Source organism: Miscanthus floridulus, chromosome 10 (assembly GCF_019320115.1).
Source record: "Miscanthus floridulus cultivar M001 chromosome 10, ASM1932011v1, whole genome shotgun sequence".
Taxonomy (NCBI): Eukaryota; Viridiplantae; Streptophyta; class Magnoliopsida; order Poales; family Poaceae; genus Miscanthus; species Miscanthus floridulus.
The window spans coordinates 91,917,273-91,944,522 of record NC_089589.1 but is presented as its reverse complement, the minus strand read 5'-3'; the positions used below and the strand labels follow the sequence as shown (position 1 = coordinate 91,944,522).

Here is a 27,250-nt window from a genome sequence, read left to right as displayed (position 1 = left end):
CTCAACGAGTGCGATCACATTTAGGATCGACAACCGTACTATTAAGAGGGGTGAAACTCATATCGAAATACTGTTATCAAAGTGCTACTAGATGCTCTAACTCTTTGCAAATGCATTTAGGATCGAGTGGAGAGCTAACACCCTTGAAAATATTTATGAAAATATGCTAATACATGTGCACAAGGTGATACACTTGGTGGTTGAAACATTTGATCAAGGGTGGCGAAGTTGGAGAAGTAGAGGGGTTCTCTTTCACTGACCGGACGCCAGTTTCGAAGTGACCGGACTCGCTGGTTGTGCGTCCGGTCAATTATAGTGAAGACGACGCGCTTGGGCTTGGTCTATTCAGCGACCGGACGCTGCACAGTCATTGTGACCGGACACGCAGGGCCTACGTCCGGCCAGGCTGTGACGTACGCTGACACAAGCATTGAGCCGAGGCAGTGCTGACCTGACGCGGTGGTGCGTCCGGTCACGCGCGACAGGACGCGTTAGGTCGTGGGAATTCGGCTCTGGACCCTCTCTGAAACTAATCTGACGCTGGGAAGCTGCAGAGAACAGCGCGTCCGGTCAAGGCTTGGCTTTGGAGCGCGCGAAGGATAACTAACATGATCGACACGTCTGGTCCTTGTGACCGTGCGTCCAATCGTCACTAAGGCACTGGCGCGACAGAAGTCGACCGTTGGAATCGGGCGATCGCGGTTGAACCACAGTGACACATGGCGAGCATCCGAGGACCGGATGCAGGCCTGGGTGCGTCCGGTCGCCCCAACCTGTGCTTCTAGTCGATGCGCAGTGGGCTACTCTGTGAGCCAAACGGCTCTATTCGTGGGGGCTCTCTATTTAAGCCCTATGGTCGGCTCAAGCTCACTCTCTTAGCCATTTGCATTGACATAGCAACCTTGTGAGCTTAGCCAAAGCCCTCCCACTCATCTCCATCATAGATTCATCATCTTTGTGAGATTGGGAGTGAATCCAAGTGCATTGCTTGAGTGATTGTATCTAGAGACACTTGGTGTTCATGTTTCACTATGGGATTCATTTGTTACTCTTGGTGGTTGCCGCCACCTAGACGGCTTGGTGCAGTGAGGATCATCGAGCGGAGGAAGGTGCTTGTCTCCGGCTCCGATCATGATGATTGTGAGGGGTTCTTGACCTTTCCCCGTTGGAGAGCCAAAAGGTAGTCTAGTGGATTGTTCGTGGCTTGTGGATCCCCATCTTATGTTGGTTGTGCAGCACCCGATTGCGGGTTAGGCGTGTGAGGCCTATTAGCGCGTGAACCTTCAAGTGGGTGAATCGCCACAACGAGGACTAGCTTGCCGGCAAGCAAGTGAACCTTGGAGAAAAATCTTGTGTCGTCATTTGACTTCGGGTATTCTTGTGATTGATTGGCTCCTATCTCATTTCTCAACATATCGGTATAATCACCTTACCCTCTCTTGCACTTTCTTTTCCTAGTGTAGCTAAGCCTTTTAGTGTAGCTAGTTTTGAGGGCTAGCAAGTATCATGTCTAGTGGTTAGTGAGGCTCTTTAGTTAGTCTTTGAGAGCTCAGTAACTTAGTGTAGTGACATAGCCTTTGTGTGCTTAGAGACTACAACAACTAGAATTGTGGTAGGTGGCTTACATTTTTAGTAGGCTAGCGCAACATTCGCTTCGCCTTATAATTGTCTAACCAATTTGCTTAGTGTTGTTTTAGAAAAATTTTATAGGCTATTCACCCCCCCTCTAACCATTAGGACCTTTCAAGTGGTGTCGAAGCCATAGTTATCGTGATTTGAGGCTTAACAACCTTCGGTGTCAAAATGGCTCAAATCAACAACACCAAGAAGCCACCCAAATTTGATAGCTCCAACTATCCTTATTGGAAGGCTAAGATGACAACATATATCAAGTCAATCAATAAAAAGGTTTGGAAGGTGGTGAAGACCAAGATTGAGATTGCAAATGAGGAGGTTGATGAGGACATCACTACTTTATCGCATACAAGCCAAGGAGACAAGGAGGTCCAATACAAGCCAAGGAGATGAGGAGGTCCAGCATGGACGTCCAATTCATCTTTTTCATGGTGGAGGCCCAGTCCAACTGAAGTTGGAGCCCATCTCGGATTCCAGGACCAGTCTGCCTTAAACTGGTCATCCAGGATGCATCCGGACTCTGTTTTCGACGATCCACATATGGATGGAAAGTTAATTTGATAAGAAAGCCAATCCAAGTGGTCTCACATCAAAATCTGTTCGGAATCAACGGGAATCGTGGTCACAAGTCAGCGTCCAGAATCTACCAGGGTGCTGCGACGCTGTCTTTTGGTCCGTTGGACCGTGTATCGTGTTTGGGCCCATTAGGGGCGCGTCTAGGGGGGTTACGCCCAAGAGTCTATAAATACCAGCCATCACTCTCCTTAGGGTTTGAGTTTTGTTTAGTTCTTCATTTCCTCATGAAACAGACATCGTTTTGTTGCAACTGTGCCGCCAAGGCTGCTTGCTGTGAACCAGGGCCCCAATTCTTGATCTTGTTCGCCTATGGTGATTAGTCCTTTCGAATAAAGACTTGAACTCCTTCTTGATTTCATAAGCCTCATATTTATTTGCAATTTTAGATTGCGTTCATCCCGTTCTTGTTTGTGTTCTCGATTCGCTTGTAGGAAAGCCTTCTCAGCGAGGTCAATCGCGTTTGCGTGGTTGATAACCAACAAAGCAGTGGTGTAACGGTTGCGGGGGTCCGAATCAATCTTGGTTCGAAGCCTAGATCGTGAATGTTGAGTCTCCACCAATCGACGCTATCATACCTTTCGGAAGATTGGGCCTTGTCTACATCAGAGGCTCTCACTGTCGCCGAAGAAGTGCTACTCCAAAATAATGACATTGCTCTTAGTGCCATTCATGATGCATTGGATGAGTGAACATTTGAGCAAATCAAGAATATTGAGAGAGCTCATGAGGCATGGAAGAAGTTGGAGGAGTCATTTGAGGGCACTCAAGCCGTAAAGGGTGAAAAGGCATACATTCTCAAGGAGAAGTTTGCAAGCTTCAAGGTGAAGGAAGATGAGAGTGTGCTGGAGATGTTCCATAGGCTTCAAGTGCTTATCAATGATCTCAAAGCACTTGGAGAAGAGGTGAAGGACAATGACTTCTCCCATAAGTTATTGAGATGCTTACCTTTAATATTTGGCATATTGGTCACAATTCTAGTGAAGAGTGGTTTGGACACCATGACATCAAACCAAGTATTGGGTGATGTGATGGCCGATGACACCTATAGAGATGATGATGAGAAGGAAGAAAAGAAGGAGAAGAAAGATGAGAAGAAGGATGAGAAGAAGAAAAGTGTGGTATTCAAGGCCACATCATCTAAGGGCAAGGCAAATCAAGAATCATCAAGTAAAGATGAAGACTTGAGCTTTGATGAGATGGATGATGAGAAGATGGCTCTCTTTATCAAGAGATTTGGCAAGTTCATGGTGAAGAAGGGCTATAGTGCTAGAAGAAAGAAGTCTTCATCCAAGAACAAGGAAGAGTTAAGAAGGTACTTCAAGTGTGGAAGCAAGGATCATCTTGTTGCTCAATGCCCATACAATAGCGGCAATAATGATAATAACAAGAAGAGTAAGAAGGACAAGAAGGAAAAGAAAGAGAAGAAGGACAAGATGACCATCAAGAAGAAGAAGAAGGATGGTTCATATGTGGTCACTTGGGATAGTGATGCTTCCTCAAGTGATGATGATGATAGTGATGATGACAAGACCATAAAGAAGAAGGCTCTTGCAAGCATTGCTATCAATTAGAAGCCTTCTCTCTTCGACACTCCATCATGCTTTATGGCTAAGGCCACTAAGGTACAAACTTGTGATGATGGATGTGATGAGGGAAATGATAATGACTATAAAAGTGAAAGTGATGATGATGAACCAACTAAAGATGAACTACTTGACGTGTTAGATGATGTTAAGGAGCATTTTGACATTAAGAGAAGGGAATGCAAAGACTTGCGTAAGGAACTAAAAGCCCTTAAGCAAGACTTTGATAAGCTCAATGCATCTCGTGAGAGGCTAGAGGAAGCCCATGAGAAGCTTGGCAAGGCTCACAAGAAGCTTGAAAAAGCTCATTCCTCTCCACTTAATGTTCAAAGTGTGAAAGAGCATGTTGTGACATCTGATGTAGGCTTAACTTGTGATATAATTGATGAATCATTCTATAAGCCTATCATTGTTGCTCCCATTAACCCTTCTTGTAGCACTTCCACTTCTACCTCATCTAGTAGTGATGGTTTCACTTCTGATGCCTCACTAATGGTTTAGAATGAGACCCTCAAGAAAGAGGTCAATGAGCTCACTTGCGCCTTAGGCAAAGCCTATGGTGATGAGGACCGCTTGCTTATGTGCTTGGGTAGCCAAAGAGCTTCTCTCTACAAAGAGGAATTGGGCTATACCCCCAAGAAAGGCAAGGCAGCATTTGCTCCTCTGAAAGATCTAGTTTGGTTTTGGATAATTGATGAAACCTAGTACTAACCTTTATCATGAGTTGTGATATGAGCTAGGTTGGTGCAATCCAAGTGATTGAGCAAGATGAGGTCCATGGTGATGAAGGTGGACATGTGTTGATGATGATCAAGCTCAACTTGGAAAAGAAGAAAGAGAAAAATAAAAACCCAGTTCATCAAGGTAAAGGTATATGATAGGTTTTTGTTTTGCACTCAAGACATCATAGAGGGTGTGAGTGACTTAGGATCGATAGCCGTACTATAAAGAGGGGAAATCTTTGGCTAAACGGTTTATCGAGTGCCACTAGGTGACATGATTCTTGCATATGCATTTAGGAACCTAGTATGCTAACTTTGACCCTTGTAAAATGCTTTGGAAAATGCTAACACATGTGCACACAAGTTCTACACTCTGTGGTTAGCAATAAAGAAGCAAGGGTGAAGTGGTTGTGGACTTAGAAAAAGAAAAGGAGGAGACAGTCCACGACCAGATGCTGGCCACGGTGTGACCGGACTTACCCCGACGCGTTCGGTCAATTTTAGCCGAGCAGTGCAGCTGGCCGAGAGGGCCGAGGAGCGACTAGACGCTACCTCCTGCGCGTTCGGTCACTTGTTGGTGGCTGGTGACTTAGTGCGATCGGACGCGCAGGGGCAGAGTCGGGTCAGCGCTGACGTTTGATGATGTTGGCTTCGCGGGCACGTGTAGAGAAGAAGAAAGATGATCGGACACTGGTCTGTGTCAGGTCACCTCTGACCTAATGCGTCCGGTCAGTTCAAAATGGCTCTGGAACCTCTCTGGAAATGATCTAACATCGTGTGGTTCTGAGTCTGGTAGTTTGAGCAGTGAGTCCGATCGTTACTTAACATATCGCGTGACTGAGAGATGGCCATTGAGATCAACCGTGTAGAATTCAAAGTGCTGACACGTGGCATGATCCACGTGACTAGATGCTGGCGCAGGTGCATCTGGTCAACCCGACCGGCACGTCCGGTCAGTACGCAGAGGGCACCCCTTTGACTCCAACAGCTCTATTCGTTTGGGGAGGTCTATAAATAGTGTTTGGCTGGCTCTAAGGCAACTCTCTTAGCACTTTGACATTCCTAACATCCTTGTGAGCCTAAGCAAACACCTTCTACTTATCTCCATCATTGATTCATCATCATAGTGAGATTGGGAGTGATTCCAAATGCATTTGCTTGAGTGATTGCATCTAGTGGCACTTGGAGATCGTTGTGGCTACGGATTTCTTATTTCTCTTGGTGGTTGACACCACCTAGATGGCTTGGAGAAGCGGAGGAGCTTCGGCATGAGTTGGTGATTGTTCGTGGTCGGCTCCGGTGTTTGTGAGGAGTCTTGTGCCTTCCCCGGCGGAGAGCCGAAAGATAACTCTAGTGGATTGCTCATGTCATTGAGTTACCTCAATTGTGGGTAGGTTCTTGCGGTGTCCAATTGTGTGGACGAGGTTCGTGCAACACCTCTTAGTCGCCGAACCACCAAGTGTTGGTCGACACAATGGGGACTAGCATGCCGGCAAGCACGTGATTGAATTGGTATTCTCTCGATGATTGAATTGGTATTCATATTGTGATTGTTTCACTTCTCTACGCGACAGTATAATCACCCTACTCACTCATTTACATTTCCGCAAACTAGTTGTAGCAAGATCTTTAGTGTAGCTAGAATTGAGAGCTTGCTTTGTAGTTTAAGTTCATCTAGTGGAGCTCTTTAGTGTAGCAAGTGTGAGAGCTCTTAGTGAGTAGTGACTTAGCCAATTGTGTGCCTAGTGATCATAGTAACTAGAATTGTTAGATAGGTGGCTTGCAACCCTTGTAGAGCTAGAGCAAGTTTGCATTTCGCTATTTATCATACTAATAAAATTGCTCTAGTGATCTTGTAGATTTTTTAAATAGGCTATTCACCCCCTCTAGCGATATTAGGACCTTTCATCCTCACAAGACTAGTTTTGTGAAGAACAATGATCGGTTTTGCACTAGTTGCAAGCAAGTTGGTCATAAAGAGCATGAGTGTAAGAACAAGAACAAGAATGCCAATGTATCCTCAATTAAGCTTGATTCTTTCTATGTGCTTACTAAGGGTACTAATGGTGTGAAGGCTAAGTTTATTGGTGCACAATATACAATGGCATTGATTCAAAGGTGTTTGAGCAAATAAAAGATCTTGAGAAGGCAAGTGACGTTTGGGTGAGACTAGAAGAAACATATGAGGGCACTTCAATGGTAAAAAGTGCCAAGCTCTACATGCTCAAAGACAAGCTATCAAACTTCAAGATGAAGGATGATGAGTCTATTCTGAAGATGTTCTATAGGCTACAAGCCATCATCAATGATCTCAAGAGTTTGGGTGAGAAGGTGAAGGATGAGGACTTCTCTCACAAGTTTTTAATGTGTTTGCCAAAGTGGTTCAAGACATTAAAAACTATCATCTTTAGAGGTGGATTGAAGGATGTCACTCCAAATGAGGTGCTTGGTGATGTGATGACCGAGGACCAATATAATAGTGATGGTGAAGAGCTTGTGAAGGAGGAAGACAAGAAGAAGAAGAGTGTGGCATTCAAGGCTAGCTCATAATTTAAGAACAAGGGCAAGTCCAAGAAAGAATCAAGTGATGATGAAGATCTTAGTGACATTGATGATGAAGCTATGGCTCCCTTTATGCGCAAGATGGGAAAATTCATGAAGAAGAAGGGCTATGGTGCAAGAAAGAGAAGAGATCACACTAAGAGCAAAGAATATGTGAGAAGATGCTACAATTTTAAGAGCCCCGATCATGTTGTAGTGGATTGTCCCTACAATAGTGACAATGATGAGGATGAGAACAAGAAGCACAAGAAGGACAAGAAGGAAAAGGAGAAGAAAGAAAAGAAAAAGAAGAAGATGACCTTCCAAAAGAAGAAGAAGGGTGGAGGCTATGTGGTCACTTGGGATAGTGATGGCTCTTTGGATAGTGATGGTTCTAGTGAAGATGACAAAAAATCCATCAAGAAAGCACTAGCAAGCATCATCATCAACAACAAGCCTTCCATCTTCGACATGCCTCATGGCAAAGCCTACCAAGGTAAAATGTGATGTGAGTGATGATGAAGAATGTGAAAGTGATGCTTGTAGGAGTGATGATGATGATGACGAGGAGTACACCAAGGAGGAGCTCTTGGACCTATGTGAGCAAATACACACTTGCTTTGATATGAAGAGAAAGGAGTGCAAAGAATTGCACAAGAAAGTCAAATTTCTTGAGCAATCCTTTGATGAGCTCAATGCCACTCATGAGAAGCTTGGTAAAGCTCACTCTAAGCATAAAAAGGCTCACTCCTCTCTCATTGAGAAAGTCAAGAAGGAGGAAACCAAGAAGGTGCAAGTAATTGTGTCTTGTGATGTGGGACTAACATGTGATATTTCTGATAAATCTTTTATAAGCCCATTGTTGTTGCTCCCACTAACCCTGCTTGTAGCACTTCTACTTCCACTTCACCTTTGAGTGATGGTTTCACTTGTGATGCCTCACTAATGGTGGAAAATGAGACCCTCAAGAAGGAGGTGAATGAGCTCACTCGTGCCTTAGACAATGCCTATGGTGGAGATGCTTGCTTGCTAAAGTGCTTGGGTAGCCAAAGGTTTTCTCTCAACAAAGAGGGATTAGGCTATACTCCCAAGAAAGGCAAGGAGGCCTTTGTCACTCCCAAAGCTACCTTTGTGAAGGGCAATGGTCAGTTTTGCAATAGATGCAAGCAAGTTGGGCATATAGAGTAATATTGCAAGACTAACAAGAACAAGCAACCTAATATATCCTCAATTAGATTTGATTCTTGTTACATGCTTGTTAATGGTGCCAATGGTGTGAAGGCTAAGTTTATTGGTACACCAATTATGGGCCCAAAGAAGAAGGCCATTTGGGTACCAAAGACCTTGATAACTAACTTTTAAGGACCCAAGCAAGTTTGGGTACCTAAAAGGAATTGATCTTCTTTTGTAGGTTAATTATAAAGCTGGAGAAAGACATTGGGTGCTTGATAGTGGGCGCACACAATACATGATCGGTGATTCAAGAATGTTCAATTCAATCAATGAGAATGAGAGTAATGTGATTGATAGTATCACATTTGGTGACAATGGCAAAGGCAAAGTTAAAGGTCTTGGTAAGATTGCAATATCCAATGACTTGAGCATTTCTAATATGCTACTAGTAGAGAGCTTGAACTTCAACCTATTGTCGGTAGCTCAATTGTGTGATATTGGTTTCAAGTGCATATTTGGTGTGAATGATGTAGAGATCATAAGTGTAGATGGCTCTAACTTGATATTCAAAGGATTTAGATATGAGAATCTATACTTGATTGATTTCAATGCTAGAGAAGCTCAATTGTCAACATGTTTGCTCACTAAGTCTAGCATGGGTTGGTTATGACATAGAAGGCTTGGTCATGTTGGAATAAAGCAATTGAACAAGTTGATTAAGTATGACTTAGTTAGAGGCTTGAAAGATGTCATATTTGAGAAAGATAAGCTATGTAGTGGATGTCAAGCCGGAAAGCAAGTTGACAACACACATCCTAAGAAGAGCATGATGAATACATCTAAGGCATTTGAGTTGTTGCACATGGACTTGTTTGGACCAACTGCATACACTAGCATTGGTGGAAACAAATATGGATTTGTGATTGTGGATGATTTAACTACATACACTTGGGTGTTCTTTCTTGTTGACAAGAGTGATGTGTTTGTAACCTTCAAGACATTCATCAAGAGAATTCACAATGAGTTTGAAATCACCATAAAAAAGTAAGAAGTGACAATGGAAGTGAATTCAAGAATACAAGGATTGATGATGTGTGTGATGAGTTTAGAATTGGATATCAATTCTCGGCCAAGTACACTCCACAATCAAATGGCCTAGTTGAGAGGAAGAATAGAACCTTAATTGACATGGCAAGATCAATGTTGAGTGAGTACAATGTGAGTCATTCATTTTGGGTCAAAGCAATCAACACGGCTTGCTACTATAGCAACCGACTCTATTGTCATCCATTGAAGGAGAAGACCCCATATGAGCTCTTGAATGATAGAAAGCCCAATATTGCATACTTTTGGGTTTTTGGTTGCAAATGCTATATATTGAAGAAGGGCACAAGATTGAGTAAGTTTGAGAAGAAATGTGATGAATGTTTCTTGCTTGGTTACTCAACTACTAGCAAATCTTATAGAGTTTGGAATTTGGCTAGTGGTACTCTTGAGGAGGTGCATGATGTTGAATTTGATGAAACCAAGGTTTTCCAAGAGGAAGATGAGAATCTAGATGATGTGAGAGGCACTCAATTGGTCAATGCAATGAAGAACATAGACATTGGTGATATAAGACCTAGAGAGGTGATTGAAGTTGAAGATGACAAAGACCAAGTGCTCTCTAACTCAAATATGCAAGTTGATACAAGTCAAGCTAGTTCATCATCTCAAGTGCAAAATTAACAAGTGGCTAGTTCATCATCTCAACCTAGTGATCAATCAAATACAAGCAATCAAGTGCATGTGCTCCAACCAACAAATGTTACAAGAGATCATCCATTGGATTCCATCATTGGTGATATCACAAGAGGTGTACAAACAAGATCAAAATTGGCATCATTTTGTGAACACTTCTCATTTGTGTTATCCATTGTACCTAAGAAGATAGATAAAGCTTTGAAGGATCTTGATTGGGTTAATCCTATGCATGAAGTGCTAAACAACTTCATAAGAAATCAAGTATGTGAGTTAGTTGAGAGGCCTAAGGATCATAATGTGATTGGAACAAAGTGGGTCTTTCGCAACAAGCAAGATCAAGATGGGATAGTTGTAAGAAATAAAGCAAGATTAGTGGCTCAAGGTTACACTCAAGTTGAAGGTACTGACTTTAGAGAAACATATGCCCCGGTTGCAAGATTGGAAGCAATAAAGATCTTGCTAGCCTATGCTTGTGCCCATAACATCAAGTTATCCTAAATGAATGTGAAAAGTGCATTTCTCAATGGGAACATCAATGAGCTGGTGTATGTTGAGCAACCTCCCAGTTTTGAAGATAAAAAGAAACCCAACCATGTCTACAAGTTGAGAAAGCCTTTGTATGGTTTGAAGCAAGCACTAAGAGCATGGTATGAGAGACTGAGTGATTTTCTACTCTCTAAGGGGTTCAAGATGGGAAAGGTTGACACCACTCTCTTCACCAAGAAGCTAGGCAATGACTTGTTTATGTTACAAATTTATATTGATGACATTATTTTTGGATCAACTAATCAAGATTTTTGTGAGGAGTTTAGAAAGATGATGACAAGTGAGTTTGAGATGTCCATGATTGAAGAGCTTAGTTACTTCCTTGGTTTTTAAATCAAGCAAATGAAGAATGACACATTTATGAGTCAAGCCAAGTGCATCAAAGACATGCTCAAGAAGTTTGGCATGGATGATGCTAAAGCAATTAGTACACCAATGGAGACAAATGGAAGCTTGTATAGTGATGCTAGTGGCAACATGGTGGATCAAAAGATGTATCGGTCTATGATTGGAAGCCTACTCTATGTGACCGCATCAAGGCTGGATGTGATGTTTAGTGTATGCATGTGTGTTGGATTTTAAGCTTGACCAAGAGAGAGTCACTTGAAGGCAACAAAGATAATATTGAGGTACTTGAAGCATACACAAAATATTGGATTGTGGTATCCCAAAGGGGCAAGATTTGAGTTGATTGGATATTCGGACTCTGATTATGCAGGATGCATGGTTGAGAGAAAGAGCACATCAAACATATGTCAACTATTCGGAAGATCACTTGTGTCTTGGTCATCAAAGAAGCAAAATAGTGTAGCACTTTCAACTGCCGAAGCGGATTACATTTCGGCCGGTAGTTATTGTGCTCAATTACTTTGGATAAAGGCTACTTTGAGTGACTTTGGAATCAAATTCAAACAAGTGCCATTGCTATGTGACAATGAAAGTGCCGTGAAGCTCACCAACAACCTGGTTCAACATTCAAGAACAAAGCACATAGATGTCTGCCATCATTTCATTAGAGATCACCAACAAAAAGGGGGCATTTGCATTGAGAGTGTGGGCACCGATGATCAACTTGCTGATATATTCACCAAGCCACTTGATGAGAAGAGGTTTTGCAAGCTAAGGATTGAATTGAACATATTTGACTTCTCAAATATATGTTGATGCACCCCCATTATATGACATGCCTCTCCTTCAAGCAAAGCAAGGTAAAGTTGATTGACATGTCATTCATCCTTTGCTAAGGACTTACTTAGTGCATCTAGTTATTCCTATCATGTCTTAGGGTCATTCATGAAAATCAAATGAATTTGATGCTTGTATGGTACCGCTATTGCTTGTATGCTTGACATGATCTAGTGGTAGCATATGACAGGTTTGTGGGCTTGTAAACCTAGTGTTTAATCTAGAAAGTGAGCTATAAGTGTCTAACTCAACATGGTACATGATAACCCTTAGTTGGAGGTGTGAAGAAGCTTGCCCTTGAATCAAATAGAGTTAAATATCTTTTGCAAGTGATCTAGATTGAACCAAATTGGGAAAATAGTCCTCACTTCACATGGTTTCACCCCAACCTATCTAAAATTTGAGCTCACCTTTTGTGCTAATTGTTTACAAAGGAGGAGAGAATTCACAAAGATAGTAAAGATAGGGGGAGCAAACAATTGAAATGACATTATAAGGGGATCAATTAAAATTTAAAGCACACAAGTAGGGGGAGCAAGCTCAAAACTTATACGTTGCATTTGAATGTGTATTTACATATGTTTGCTTGCATGGCACAAGTTTTTAAATTCCCTATCCATGCTTGTGTGGTGTATGCTAGTTTTTAGAAAATGATTGATGAAATGAAAACTAGCATGCATAGGAAGAGTAACTAGACTTGTGCTTATCATGTAAAAACTAGACCCTTTCATATAATGTGGATCTCATGGGGTTTTCTAGTTTTTGTCAAAGTCTAGTTACTAATGGTGCTAAGGATGGTGTATATTGGTAACTCCGATTAGTATCACACTTCAAAGGTCCATTCTTTACACCTTAGCATCAGTTGGTAGCTATTACTCTCCCAAACTTCAAATCCATGCATATGTGCAAGACTACAAATCCAAACTCTTAGCACATATGTAGGGGGAGCTAATACTACCAAAATTGGGTTGATAAAACCTGTCCATAAGATTTACACATGGTAATATGCTTGGGCAAGCAACATGGATCCAAAAAGATTTCATTGAATATCTTTGTAAACAGGTTGTCATCAATTAGCACAAGTTGGTGATTGTTTGTGGCCGGCTCTGGTGTTTGTGAGGGGTCTTGTGCCTTCCCCGGCGGAGAGCTAAAAGGTAACTCTAGTAGATTGCTCGTGTCATTGAGTTACCTCACTTGTGGGTAGGTTCTTGCGGTGTCCAATTGTGGATGAGGTTCGTGCAACACCTCTTAGCCGCTGAACCACCAAGTGTTGGTCGACACAATGGGGACTAGCGTGCCGACAAGCACGTGAACCTCGGGAGAAAAATCAGTTGTCTCTTGCCCTTTGGTATTCTCCCGATGATTGAATTAGTATTCATATTGTGATTGGTTCACTCCTCTATGCGGCGGTATAATCACCCTACTCACTCATTTATATTTCCACAAACTAGTTGTAGCAAGCTCTTTAGTGTAGCTAGAATTGAGAGCTTGCTTTGTAGTTTAAGTTCATCTAGTGGAGCTCTTTAGTGTAGCAAGTGTGAGAGCTCTTAGTGAGTAGTAATTTAGCCAATTGTGTGTCTAGAGATCATAGTAACTAGAATTGTTGGATAGGTGGCTTGCAACCCTTGTAGAGCTAGAGCAAGTTTGTATTTCGCTATTTGTCATACTAATAAAATTGCTCTAGTGATCTTGTAGATTTTTTAAATAGGCTATTCAGCCCCCCTCTAGCCATATTAGAACCTTTCATCCTCACAAGACTAGTTTTGTGTAGAACAATGGTCGGTTTTGCACTAGTTACAAGCAAGTTGGTCATAAAGAGCATGAGTGCAAGAACAAGAACAAGAATGCCAATTTATCCTCAATTAAGCTTGATTCTTTCTATATGCTTACTAAGGGTACTATTGGTGTGAAGGCTAAGTTCATTGATGCACCATGGATGGGCTCAAAGAAGAAAGTCATTTGGGTACCAAAGAGCTTAGTGACTAACCTTCATGGATCCAAGCAAGTTTGGGTACCTAAAAAGATTTGATCTTCTTTTGTAGGTCAATTATAAAGCCGAAGGAAGGCATTGGGTTCTTGATAGTGGGTGCACTCAACACATGACCGGTGATGCAAGAATGTTTAACTCAATCAATACCAATGGCAATGATGGTATCACATTTGGTGACAATGGCAAAGGCAAGGTCAAAGGACTTGGTAAGATTGCAATATCTAATGAAATGAGCATTTCCAATATGTTGTTAGTTAAGAGCTTGATCTTCAATTTGCTATCCTTGGCTCAATTGTGTGATCTTAGATTCAAATACATATTTGGGGTGGATGATGTAGAGATCATAAGTGTAAATGGCTCTAACTTGATCTTCAAAAGCTTTATATATGAGAATCTATACTTGGTTGATTTCAATGCTAGTGAATCTCAATTGTCAACATGCTTGTTCACTAAGTCTAGTATGGGTTGGTTATGGCATAGAAGGCTTGGTCATATTAGAATGAAACAATTGAATAGATTGGTTAAGCATGACTTGGTTAGAGGCTTGAAAGATGTTGTGTTTGAGAAGGATAAGCTTTGTAGCTCTTATCAAGCTGGCAAACAAGTTTGAAACACATATCCTAAGAAGAGCATAATGAGCACTAGTAAGGCATTTGAGTTGTTGCACATAGATTTGGTTGGGTCAACACAATACACTAGCATCGGTGGAAATAAATATGTCTTTATGATAGTGGATGACTATACAAGATACACTTGGGTATTCTTTCTAGTGGATAAATGTGATGTGTTTGCAACATTCAAATCATTTATCAAGGGCATTCACAATGAGTTTGAAACAACCATCAAGAGAGTTAGAAGTGACAACGGGAGTGAGTTCAAGAATACAAGAATTGATGAGTTGTGTGATGAATTTAGAATTAGGCATCAATTCTCGACCAAGTACACTCCACAATCAAATAGGCTTGTTGAGAGAAAGAATAGAACACTCATTGATATGGCAAGGTCTATGCTTAGTGAGTACATTGTGAGTCAATCCTTTTGGGCTGAAGCTATCAACACAGCTTGCTATTGTAGCAACCGCTTGTATTGTCACCGTTTGAAAGAGAAGATACCTTATGAGCTCTTGAATGGTAGAAAACCCAACATTGCATATTTTTAGGTATTTGGTTGCAAATGCTACATATTAAAGAAAGACACTAGATTGAGCAAGTTTGACAAGAAATGTGATGAAGGATTCTTGCTTGTATACTCAACCACTAGCAAAGCATATAGAGTTTGGAATTTAGCAAGTGGTACTCTTGAAGAGGTGCATGATGTTGAATTTGATGAAACCAAAGGTTCCCAAGATGAGAATGAGAACTTGAAAGATGTTAGAGGCATTCAACTTTCAAATGCCATGAAGAACATGGATGTTAGTGAACTAAGGCCTAGTCAAGTGATTGATGATAAAGTTGATCAAGTGCAAGTGCTCTCTAACTCAAATGTGAAAGATGATACAAATCAAGCAAGTACAAGTGGCTCTCATGACAATGTGCAAGATCAAGTGGCTAGTACATCATCTCAACCCAATGATCAAGCAAGTGCAAGCAACAATGTTCCAATACTCCAACAAACTAATGTTGCAAGATATCATCCATTGGACACTATAATTAGAGATATTTCTAGAGGTGTGCAAATTAGATCAAGATTGGCTTTATTTTGTGAGCATTTCTCATTTATGTCATCCGTTGAACCAAAGAAGATAGATGAAGAATTGAAGGATGTTGATTGGATGAATGCAATGCATGAAGAATTGAACAACTTCACTAGAAATCAAGTATGTGAACTAGTTGAGAGGCCTAAGGGACACAATGTGATTGGAACCAAATAGGTCTATAGAAACAAGCAAGATCAAGATGGGATAGTTGTAAGGAACAAAGCAAGATTGGTAGCACAAGGTTACTCTCAAGTGGAAGGTCTTGACTTTAGAGAAACATATGCCCCGGTTGCTAGATTGGAAGCAATTAGAATCTTACTAGCCTATGCTTGTGCCCACAACATCAAGCTCTATCAAATGGATGTCAAGAGTGCATTTCTCAATGGCTATATCAATGAAGAAGTATATGTTGAGCTACCTCCTGGTTTTGAAGATGACAAGAAGCCCGACCATGTGTACTAGTTGAAGAAGGCATTGTATGTCTTGAAGCAAGCACCTAGAGCATGGTATGAGAGGTTGAGGGACTTCCTACTCTCAAAGGGATTCATGATGGGCAATGTTGACACCACTCTTTTCACCAAAAAGATTGGTAAGGACTTGTTTGTGTTTCAAATCTATGTTGATGACATCATATTTGGATCAATGAATTAAGACTTTTGTGAAGAGTTTGGGAAGATGATGGCTAATGAGTTTGAGATGTCCATGATTGGAGAGTTGAGTTACTTCCTTGGTCTTTAAATCAAGCAATTGAAGAATGATACATTTATTAGTCAAGGTAAGTACATCAAAGACATGCTCAAGAAGTTTGGCATAAATGAAGCAAAAGCCATAAGTACACCAATGGGAACAAATGGAAATTTGGATAGTGATGTAAGTGGCAACATGGTGGATCAAAAGTTATATCAGTCTATGATTGGAAGCCTACTCTATGTGACAGCGTCAAGGCTGGATGTCATGTTTGGTGTATGCATGTGTGCTAGATTTCAAGCCTCACTAAGAGAAAGTCATTTGAAGGCCACAAAGAGAATATTGAGGTACTTGAAGCATACACAAAATATTGGTTTGTGGTATCCCAAAGGAGCAAAGTTTGAGCTAGTTGGTTATTCTAACTCGGATTATGCGGGATGCAAGGTTGAAAGGAAGAGCACCTCGGGCACATGTCAATTGTTGGAAAGATCACTTATTTTATGGTCATCAAAGAAACAAAATAGTGTTGCATTATTAACCGCCGAAGCCGAATACATATCCACCGGTAGTTGTTGTGCATAAATTCTTTGGATGAAGGCCACTGTAAATGACTTTGGAATCAAGTTCAAGAAAGTGGCATTACTATGTGATAATGAGAGTGCAATCAAGCTAACCAACAATCCAGTTCAACATGCAAGAACAAAACACATTGATGTCCGCCATCATTTCATTAGAGATTATCAACAAAAAGGGAACATTTCAATTGAGAGTGTAGGCACCGAAGATCAACTTGCCGACATATTCACCAAGCCATTAGATGAGAAATGGTTTTGCAAGCTAAGAAATGAGTTGAACATATTGGATTTCTCAAATATGTGTTGATGCACCCCCACTTATATGACATGCCTCTCCTTTGAGCAATCCATGGTAAAAGTTGATTGGCACGCATACATCCTTTGCTAAGGACATGTTTAGTGCATGTAGTCATTTCTCATGTTTTATAGGCTCATTCATGAAAATCAAATGAATTTGATGCTTGTATGGTACCGCTATTGCTTCTATGCTTGACTTGATCTAGTGGTAGCATATGATATGTTTGTGGGCTTGTGAACCTAGTGTTTGATCTAGAAAATGAGCTATAAGTGTTTAACTCAACATGGTACAAGATAACCCTTGAAATGAGGTGTGAAGAAGCTTGTCATTGGATCAAACCGAGTTAAATATCTTTGACAAGTGTTCTAGATTAGATAAAAATTAGAAAAATAATCCTCACCCCATTGATTGACATTGATTATCTTAACCTATCTAAAATTAAACCTTTGTGGTCTTTGATGACAAAGGGGGAGAAGTAATGCACAAAGATAGTGAAAAGATGACAAAGGGAGAGAACTTTGACATAAGGGGATCAATTAAAATTTTAAGCACACAAGTAGGGGGAGGAAGCTCATAAACTTGATTGATGCATTTGAATGTGCATTTTATATGTATGCTTGCATGGCACAAGTTTTAAATTAAAATTCCATGCTTGTGTGGTGTATACTAGTTGTAGGTTTGAATGATGAAATGAAAAACTAGTACGCATAGGTTGTGTAACTAGACTTGTGTTTATATTGTGAAAACTAGACCCTTGCTTCTAATGTTGATCTCACCGGGTATTCTAGTTTTTGTGTATGTCTAGTTACTAATGGTGCTAAGGATGGTATATTTGGTGCACTCCAATTGGTATCACGCTTCAAAGGTCCATCTCATACCTTAGCATCATTTGGTAGACATTACTCTCCCACAACTCAAATACATGCATATGTGCAAGCTTCAATCCAAAATCTTAGCACATATGTAGGGGGAGCTCATGCTACCAATTGGGATTCATGAAACGTGTCCAAATCCTTTTACACATGGTAAATATGCTTGGGCAAGCAACATGGATTCAAATGAATTTCAATTCATATCTTTGTGAAAGGGTTGTCATCAATTACCAAAAAGAGGGAGATTGAAAGCTCTAGTTTGGTTTGGTGAATTGATGACACCCTAAGTGCTAACCTAGTTTATCAAAGTGATCATGAGATAGGTAGCACTATTCCAAGTGATGAAGCAATGGTGAAGACCATGATGATGGTGTGATGGTCAGGGTGATCAAGTGCTCGGCTTGGAAAAGAAGAAAGAGAAAAACAAAAAGCTCAAGGCAAAGGTAAAACTTGATAGGAGCTTTTTGGTTTAGTGATCGAGACACTTAGCGAGTGTGATCACATTTAGGATCGATGGCCGTACTATTAAGAGGTGTGAAACTCATATCGAAATGCGGTTATCAAAGTGCCACTAGATGCTCTAACTCTTTGCATATGCATTTAGGATCTAGTGGAGAGCTAACACCCTTAAAAATGTTTGTGAAAATATGTGAAAACACACGTGCACAAGGTGATACACTTGGTGGTTGAAACATTTGATCAAGGGTGGCGAAGTTGGAGAAGTAGAGGGACTGTCTTTCACTGACCGGATGCCGGTTTCGAACTGACTGGACTTGCTGGTTGTGCGTCCGGTCAATTATAGTGAAGACGGCGTGCTCAGGCTTGGTTTGTTCACCGACCGGACACTGCATAGTCATTGTGACCGGACGTGTAGGGCCTATGTCCGGTCAGGCTGTGGCGTATGCTGACGCAAGCATTGAGCCAAGGCAGTGCTGACCTGGCGTGGTGGTGCGTCCGGTCACGCGCGATAGGACGCGTCAGGTCATGGAAATTTGGCTCTAGACCCTCTCTAGAACTAATATGACGTCGGGAAGCTATGGGGAGGAGCGCGTCCAGTCAAGGCTTGGCTTTGGCGCGTGTGAAGGAGAACTGACACGATCGGCGCGTCTAGTCCTTGTGACCGCGCGTCCGATCATCACTAAGGCGCTAGCGTGGCAGAAGTCGACCGTTGGAATCGGGCAATCACGATTGAACTACAGTGACACGTGGTGAGCATCTGAGGACCGAATGCAGGCCTGGGTGCATCCAATCGCCCCGACCTGCGTGTCCGATCGATGCGCAGTGGGCTGCTCTGTGAGCCCAACAGCTCTATTCATGGGGGCTCTCTATTTAAGCCTCATAGCCGACTCAAGCACACTCTCTTGGCCATTTACATTGACATAACAACCCTGTGAGCTTAGCCAATGCCATCCCATTCATCTCCATCATAGATTCATTATCTTTGTGAGATTGGGAGTGAATCCAAGTGTATTACTTGAGTGATTGCATCTAGAGGCACTTGGTGTACGTGTTTCGCTGCGGGATTCGCTTGTTACTCTTAGTGGTTGCCGCCACCTAGATGGCTTGGTACAGCGAGGATCATCGAGCGGAGGAAGGTGCTTGTCTCCGGCTCCGATCATGGTGATTGTGAGAGGTTCTTGACCTTTCTCCGATGGAGAGCCAAAAGGTACTCCAGTAGATTGCTTGTGGCTTGTGGATCCCTATCTTGTGTTGGTTGTGCGGCACCCGATTGCGGGTTAGACGTGTGAGGCCTATTAGCGCATGAACCTCCAAGTGGATGAATCGTCACAACGGGACTAGCTTGCCGGCAAGCAAGTGAACCTCGGAGAAAAATATTGTGTCATCATTTGTCTCCGGGTATTCTTGTGATTGATTGGCTCCTTTGGTGACTGGTTCATTCCTCGACACGTTGGTATAATCACCACCTCTCTTGCACTTACTTTTTCTAGTGTAATTAAGCCCTCTAGTGTAGCTAGTTTTTAGGGCTAGCAAGTGTCGTGTTAGTGGTTAGTGAGGCTCTTTACTTAGTCTTTGAGAGCTCACTAACTTAATGTAGTGACATAGCCTTTGTGTGCTTAGATACTATAGCAACTATAATTATGGTAGGTGGCTTATATTTTTAGTAGGCTAGCGCAATATTCACTTCGCCTCATAATTGTCTAACCAATTTGCTTAGTGTTGTTGTAGAAAATTTTTATAGACAATTCACCCCCTCTAGCTATTAGGACCTTTCAAGCGTCGTCGCCTGCCATCCTTCCTCTCCACTAAGCCATCTGCCCGCTGCGATGTTTTCCACTGCGCCGGTCCCCTTCTCCACCGGAGCTGCGCACCACTTCGCGGCATCGTGCTCTGTGCCGACATCGAGCTACACGTCGACAAGCCTCCAATCGTCTAAGCAGCAAGTAGATGTTGCGCTGAAAACACTTGTTGCAAGCGTATGTTGCAAGTGTTTCAGAGGTATGTGTTCAAGTGTTTCATATCGATGTTGCAAAAGTAGATCGGGATGTTTCATATGTTGCAATGGTTGTACACGTATGTTGCAAGTGTCTGTTCATAATGTTTGTTTTTCAGACGTATGTTGCAAGTGTGTTTATCTGGATGTTGTATATATTTCATACATATGTTGCAAGTGTTTTATCTAGATGTTGCGTATGTTTGCAATGGTTTTCAAGTGTTTTCGGGTGTTTTTGCAAGTTTTTCAGACTTAAGTTTCAAGTGTGTCATGTGTCTTTAGACATATGTTGCAAGTGCTGCATCTGAATGTTTCAAAATTAAATCGAGTGTTGCACGTGTTGCAATACGACCTGCCTGTTGCAGCTGCCGAAGGAGTTGGGAGGGGCCGGGCAGGCCGCAGATACTGCATGGGGTCGAGCGGGGGCGCAAAACGCCATGCGGGTTGGGCGGGACGCACACGCTGCGTCGGGTCGCGTGGTATGCAGAATTCAAGCGCGGGAACAGGTGCATGCGCGGGCGTCGGTCCGGATCTCCGAGGGTTAGCACTGCGATCCAATATCGACTACCATCTCCGCTTGTCGTTTGCTCACGCGGTCGTTATGTGAACGAAGGTAGGACGAAACAACAAGATGCATATAAGCACGAAACGACAAGATGCCTGTGCTTTGTTTTTTGTGTTGACATCACCGAAGCTAACCAAACAAATCAAGTACTCGCTTTGCGTTTGTGTTTTCTTATATCCGAACCAAACACTAATATATATGCAAGTCCAAATCTTAGATGATAAATACAAGTCTATGTTAGGCAGTATTATAGTAGGTACTGCTAATATATGTAATGCGGAAGGTGTGGTGGTTAACATAAGTTGATAATGCAAAGGGAATGTTTACCGCACGCTCGGGTGTTTCTAGGGCTTCTGGCACCCGGGATTCCGAACCCAAATAAAATCGGGTGTTTCTGATGCATGGAACACTTGATTGTCGTGACCATAGGATTCACATCAAATCAAATGAACTAAACAAAATTTATAAAAGTAATACAAATACATTAAATAAATAAAAAATAGTCAGATTATTTCTATGAAAGCCATATTAGAAGATTTCAAAAGAGAACCAAATAAAATATACAGAAAACAAAAAAGCAAAAAAATCAGATAACTATGGAAGTAATTATGATCATTCTAATTTACGAACCATCAATTTACATCAATTGAACATAAAACTTACCCCAAAAGTCGAGCCTTGTCATTTAACAAAACCTGCACAAATAAATTAAGCCTCCACTCACCATTTGTGCAAAAGCCGGAGCCGCCACCGCCCTAGTCCGTCCAGTCCAGAGCGCGACGTCGCCAATCCACCACCCGCCTGCGCGTGCGCAGTCCGCCGCCAACCGCTCGCCATGTCCGCCGGCCACCGCCGGATGAGAAGAGATTAATTAGTGGCAGCGGAATGTGTCGTATCTGACGGCTTGCGCGGTTTGATAGGGAAGGTTCGTTTGAGTATTGCTATTGCATCAAGCTTCTCTGCTTCTCTGTCCATGAAACGCACTTACCGTCAGAGGGAATCTAAAAAACTGGTGAGGTCAATGAAGGTGAGCTTTTACCTGGTCAGAGTAACACAAACAAGAAGGTGAGCTTTTACCTGGTCAGAGTAACACAAAATCTAGTCCAGGACTTGCTTTGCGCATCATTCGTCAATCAATCAGAACAGTGTAATATCCGGTCAGGTCAATGAAGGAGGCATGTTTGATCGGAGACTCGGACTAGCTAGAGCAGGGAAGGTTCAAAAGTGATGCCTTTATCTATTCATACCACTGTCTATACAAGCCTCCGAGGCTCCGAGCGCTCAGCATTTCTGTGTGCCAACAAGTTGTCAGGCTCGCATCACAGCAATGGCAGCTCCTCGGTTTGCGGCGGCAACAGCAGTCCTCGGCTGCCTTGTTGCTCTTGCAACACTTGCAAGCTGCAACACTGAAGGTAAACTGCATATACATATGCGAAGCTTACCCGCATATCATATTGCAGGCATCGTTACCGAGTTCAGTGTTTTTTTTTTCTGAAACATTCATGTTTGTTGTGGCTCCTCCAAGGTGACATACTGTACAAGCAAAGGCAGGCATGGGAGGACCCAAACAATGTGCTGCAGAGCTGGGATCCGACTCTTGTCAATCCCTGCACCTGGTTCCATATCACCTGCAACAACGATAACTCTGTCATCCGTGTGTATGTTCCTCTGTCCTTTACACCCTTTAATCAGTAATTTCAGACTCTGCAAGTGCTTCAGTTCAAAATCGGAAGAGATAGTTTCCTTTCTGCTGGGAACGTATCAATCATTTCTTACTGTGCCATGCAAGGACCTATGGAATCTTGACAGATGCTATTTGTTCATTCCTTTCAAGAAATCGGAACCTACGATTCATCAACAGTGTGTCTGATGGTGTATGGTTATCTGCAAACCATGTCTAGACTGAAGTGCAAGTACCTGTTTATTGCTTTTTTTTGCAGGGATCTAGGGAACGCAGGCATCTCAGGCCCTCTGATTCCAGATCTGGGAGGACTTGTGAACCTCCAGTACCTGTAAGAACTGCATAACTTGTTGCAATAATCACTGCAAGCATCAGAGATTAGGATTACACTCAAGAACACGGGTTTTTTCTGAAATTTGGTTTGCCAATGTTTGCAGTGAGCTGTACGACAACATCCTGAATGGTTCAATCCCAGCAACACTCGGAAATTTGTCAAATCTTGTCAGCTTGGATCTTTATAGTAACCTTCTCACTGGAGCCATACCAACTACACTTGGCGCCATCAGCACGCTGCGATACCTGTATGTGGTGTTTTTCATACAAGATATTCATATGCTGTTCAAAAAATAAAACTTCTGTAAATTCTGACTATTTTTCTGAACTGACAAATGTGCCAATTTCCTTCTCTCCATCAGGAGGTTGTATGAGAACAACCTGACAGGGTCTATACCACCATCTTTGGGCAATCTGACGAGGCTTGAGATGTTGGAGCTGCAGAAGAATGCGCTGAATGGTGGAATTCCATCATCTCTCGGGAACATCAAAACATTGCAGTTCCTGTATGTCATTAGTCCTTAAATTCAGAGATGATTTTTCCTGAATGGTCAAAATGTAAATAGTGGGTGTGGTTGAATTATTCTCGTGGGTGGTTTTGACTTTTGACTCTGCTATCTACGGTACGCGCAGGAAGTTGAACGCGAATATGCTGAGCGGCACACTTCCATTGGAAGTCCTCTCTCTTGTCATTGCTGGGAATCTGACCGAGCTGTGAGTAATCTGTCAATTTCAATACATCATTGTCAGCTCTACATGGCTGCATTATACTACAAGATGATATTCTCTATTCTCTACTGACACAAGAAAAAAAAATGTATTCATTCAGAAATATTGCAAAGAACGACTTGGCCAGCACTGTCAGATCATCAGGTTTAAGAGGTATTATATACATGCAAACTGCAGCTTTAATTGATTTAGCTTTTATTCTCTTTTGTATATGCATACTCCCTCTGTCCCATATTATCTGTCGTTTCCGGTTTCCGTGCCACAAGTTTGACTCGATTTGTAGAAAATACGTACAACATTTGTATCTCTAAATAAATTTATTAAAAAACTAGATTCAAAGATCCTTCCAATGATACTAATTATGTACCATAAATATTAATATTTTTGTAATATATATTTTATTAAAGTTGTTTCTCGGGAAGCGAAAGCGACAGATATTTTGGGACGGAGGGAGTATATAATATATGGTGAGGCTTACAAGAATTACATTTATACTGGCATTATCACAGTGACTGCAATCATCCAGGACAAGCTGAAAACTACATGATGATGAGTCCCTGGATCAGGACATCGGCTTTCTTCATGCGTATGCTGGCAATAAATAAATCCAATGACATGGATTGATCTAGACACCTTGTAGTATGATATGGCTGCTGAATAAATTCTATTCTTCTCGGATTTTTCCCTTTAGTACCATTAGTTAATGAGAATATATGGGGCATCTCTAGTCCAGGAAAAAAATTCTCCCCAATTTTCTTTTTTATGCCTAGTCTATATATCTATGTGCTTAATATTTTATAAGGACTGACATGATACCGGGAAGGTTGAATAGGCTATGCAAAACTTTACGACAATTATTAACAATTAAAACATAAAGTGCGGCCCACACTGCCTAAGCCGGCCTAGCCTGGTTTGGTAGCCTAGTGGGCTACAATGTCCAAACCCGCCCTAGCTGGGTTCGTGTACTGGCTTAGCCAGTTTCTGCTGAAAACTAGCAGAAATATATTAGAGCCTCAGTCGCCTCTTTGTCGTCAACTCTCTCATATTAACTAGGAGTGTGGCTACCTTAGGAGTATATCGATAGGTTCACACGGTCCTTGCAATCACAGACATACACACCCAAGTAGACACAAGCGGAAGCACAAATATATATGAAATGTAATGAATTCCACAATTCTACACTAGATTATCTTTTTCCTTTTGGAGGCAAGATCGCAGCCCTCACAAACTTAATGCAACCACCCAAAACCTTGGGGGCTTGCCGGGGACACCTAGCCACACATAGGTGCCAAGCTAAGAGTAACAAATGCAATCAACCGAAATCTTGACTTGTTCAAGTGCTCATGGTGTTTGACAGCTCACACAAAGTCTCTCATGCTCTCTAATGGATCTCTCACAAAGCAAGGCTCACTCCCCGCACTTAGGATTTTCACTTCTCTAAAGTCTAAACACTTCCACCCACAAAGGGAGGTTTGGGAGTAGCCAAGGGCTTCTAATTGTGGTGATCTAGTAGAGAGCATTGGCAGCCAACACAAGGGGAGAGGGACAGCTATTTATAGGTTTTCCCACTTAAACTAGTCACGGAGGGGAGGGGCATATGAGACAAACTCGGCTTGGCTGGTTTTCCAACAAAATACTCCCTCCGTTACTCAAAAAAATGACGTTCTGGCTCCTATACGCAAAGATGCAAAAAACGTCATTATGGGTCCAACTACGGTTTTGTGGACGCTAAAGCCCCTGCCCCATCGATCCATGCACCGTGAATTGATGACGGGACCGTTCGTTCCTCGATGCCGCAACAAACTCGATCTCCTCGATTCCCATCCGTGCCGTTGGCCGCTCGCTCGCTGCTCTCCACTCGCGCTTTAAAGCCTTCGTCGCTGCTGGCCACCGCTCGCACGCCATGGATCCAGCACATCGCCGCTCGCGCTCGCCGCCGCTCGTGCTCGCCGCTCGCGCTCGCCGCCGCTCGCCGTGCCATGGATCCAGCGCCAGCGGACTCATTGTCGGAGGAGGTGGTGCCGGACTCCACGCCGGAGTCGCAGCAGCCTTCGCCGGACTCGGAGATGGTGCCGGACTCCATCGAGGTGGTGCCGGACTCCATCGAGATGGTGCCGGACTCGGAGATGGTGCCGGATTCCTTGCCGCCGGGCGCTTTTATATGCGGTAGATGTCATCTCGTCCATGAGGACCGCGAATCCTGGAACCGTGCGCACTCACGGTTCTATCCATGCTCTCGCTGTGGTTTAGTGCACTCTTACGACTACCAAGGAATGTTAAGTTTAGCACATACATCTTCGATGGCCATTCTTTCCTTCAAAGGAATGTTACGCAATACTTCCAAATTAACAGGAGATGCCTTACGACCAACTCTACCCCTCTTACGACTACCAAGGTCAACCGGAATGTTATTTGCAAGTGCTATTTTACCTCGCTGCCACAGGCGCTGAACTGCACGTCTGTCATGACCAAACTGAGTAGCAACTTCTTTCGTATCATCCTTGCCTAGTTTTCCATTCTTGCTTCTTGCCAACAAAGCTTGGTAAACTTGCTTTCTCTCTTCTTCGGTCATGTCTTTCCTTCGTTGCCTAGCTGCTTGAACGGGGGCATGTTCTATTTATAGTAAAAAAAACAAGCATTAGTTGTCGGCAACATGTTCTATTTTTAGTGAAAAATGCAAGCACACGAAAAAAAATAACATGGGAATCGACTGCACATTCTAAATAACATGGAAAAAAATAAAAATGCAAATTTAATCTACCGGCTCTTCTAGTGTGGGTACGTACCAACGAGGTTTTGTAGATAATGGGAATCGACTGCACCAAATTCATCTAGCGGCAAGTTTAAATCAAATCCTGTGACAAGTACAGTACGATTGAGAGGAAGAGATAGCACGGTAGCAAATGGATATGAGAAGAACAAGTACAGTACCGTTGTCATGCTCCAACGGAGGGTCGTTGAGCTCAAACGCAACGTCGCCGCCGTTATCTTCGGGGTCGTCGAAAGCAAATCCAGCGTTGCCGTCGTCATCGTCTTCTAATCGAACGTTGAGATCAAACACAACATCAGCCATGTGATAGCTCAGTGAAGAAGTGAAGAAGTGGCATGAACAAGAAGAGCAGTGGAGTGAAGAAGTGGGGTGAAGAATAGAAGAGTGACGCTTTAATAGAAACTCAGGCAACCCAAACGTCATTTAATCTTGTTAATCCGAACAAAAAATTGACCAGACGCGTGAAAACAACGCGCCCAAACAACCTCCAGTGCGCCACGGCAAAATTTTCAGTGAAAACTTGCGGCCAGGGGCGCGCCATGCGCCTCCCACGCGCGCCAGGCCAAAATTAGCGAAAACTGATTCTGGTACGCGCGCCATGCAGCGTAAACAGGCCATGCAAAAATACGCCACTAGCAAAAAAAAAATGCGCCCACCAGGCTTCGAACCGAGCACGTCGGCCTTAACACGTCGCTGCGCTAACCGTTTGAGCTAATGGATGTTCTCGTATAGCATGCACCCGCAAGTGTATTTAATAGGGGCAGTGAGGGAAAACTCTACCCTAATTAATCACTCCTTGGTATCCTAAATGTTGTCCTAAACGTCATTTTTTTGAGTAACGGAGGGAGTAGCTATTAGGCCAGACTCAACTTAGCTGGCCTCGTAAACCGGCCTAGCT

General features: G+C 42.6%; 1 protein-coding gene and 1 pseudogene across 1 annotated transcript; one reads left to right on the top strand and one right to left on the bottom strand.

The window, feature by feature from the left end:
- Window positions 1-22,120: 22,120 nt before the first annotated feature.
- LOC136485095 (disease resistance protein BAK6-like) lies at window positions 22,121-24,325 on the top strand. The gene is made up of 8 exons (XM_066482042.1): window positions 22,121-22,251; window positions 22,365-22,497; window positions 22,780-22,851; window positions 22,958-23,101; window positions 23,216-23,359; window positions 23,487-23,567; window positions 23,683-23,735; window positions 24,092-24,325. The coding sequence occupies exons 1-8, from the start codon at window positions 22,167-22,169 to the stop codon at window positions 24,127-24,129; spliced, it is 750 nt and encodes a 249-aa protein (XP_066338139.1). The 5' UTR covers window positions 22,121-22,166; the 3' UTR covers window positions 24,130-24,325.
- A 1,520-nt stretch (window positions 24,326-25,845) lies between these two features.
- LOC136489028 (uncharacterized) lies at window positions 25,846-26,655 on the bottom strand (annotated as a pseudogene).
- Between the last annotated feature and the right edge of the window lie 595 nt (window positions 26,656-27,250).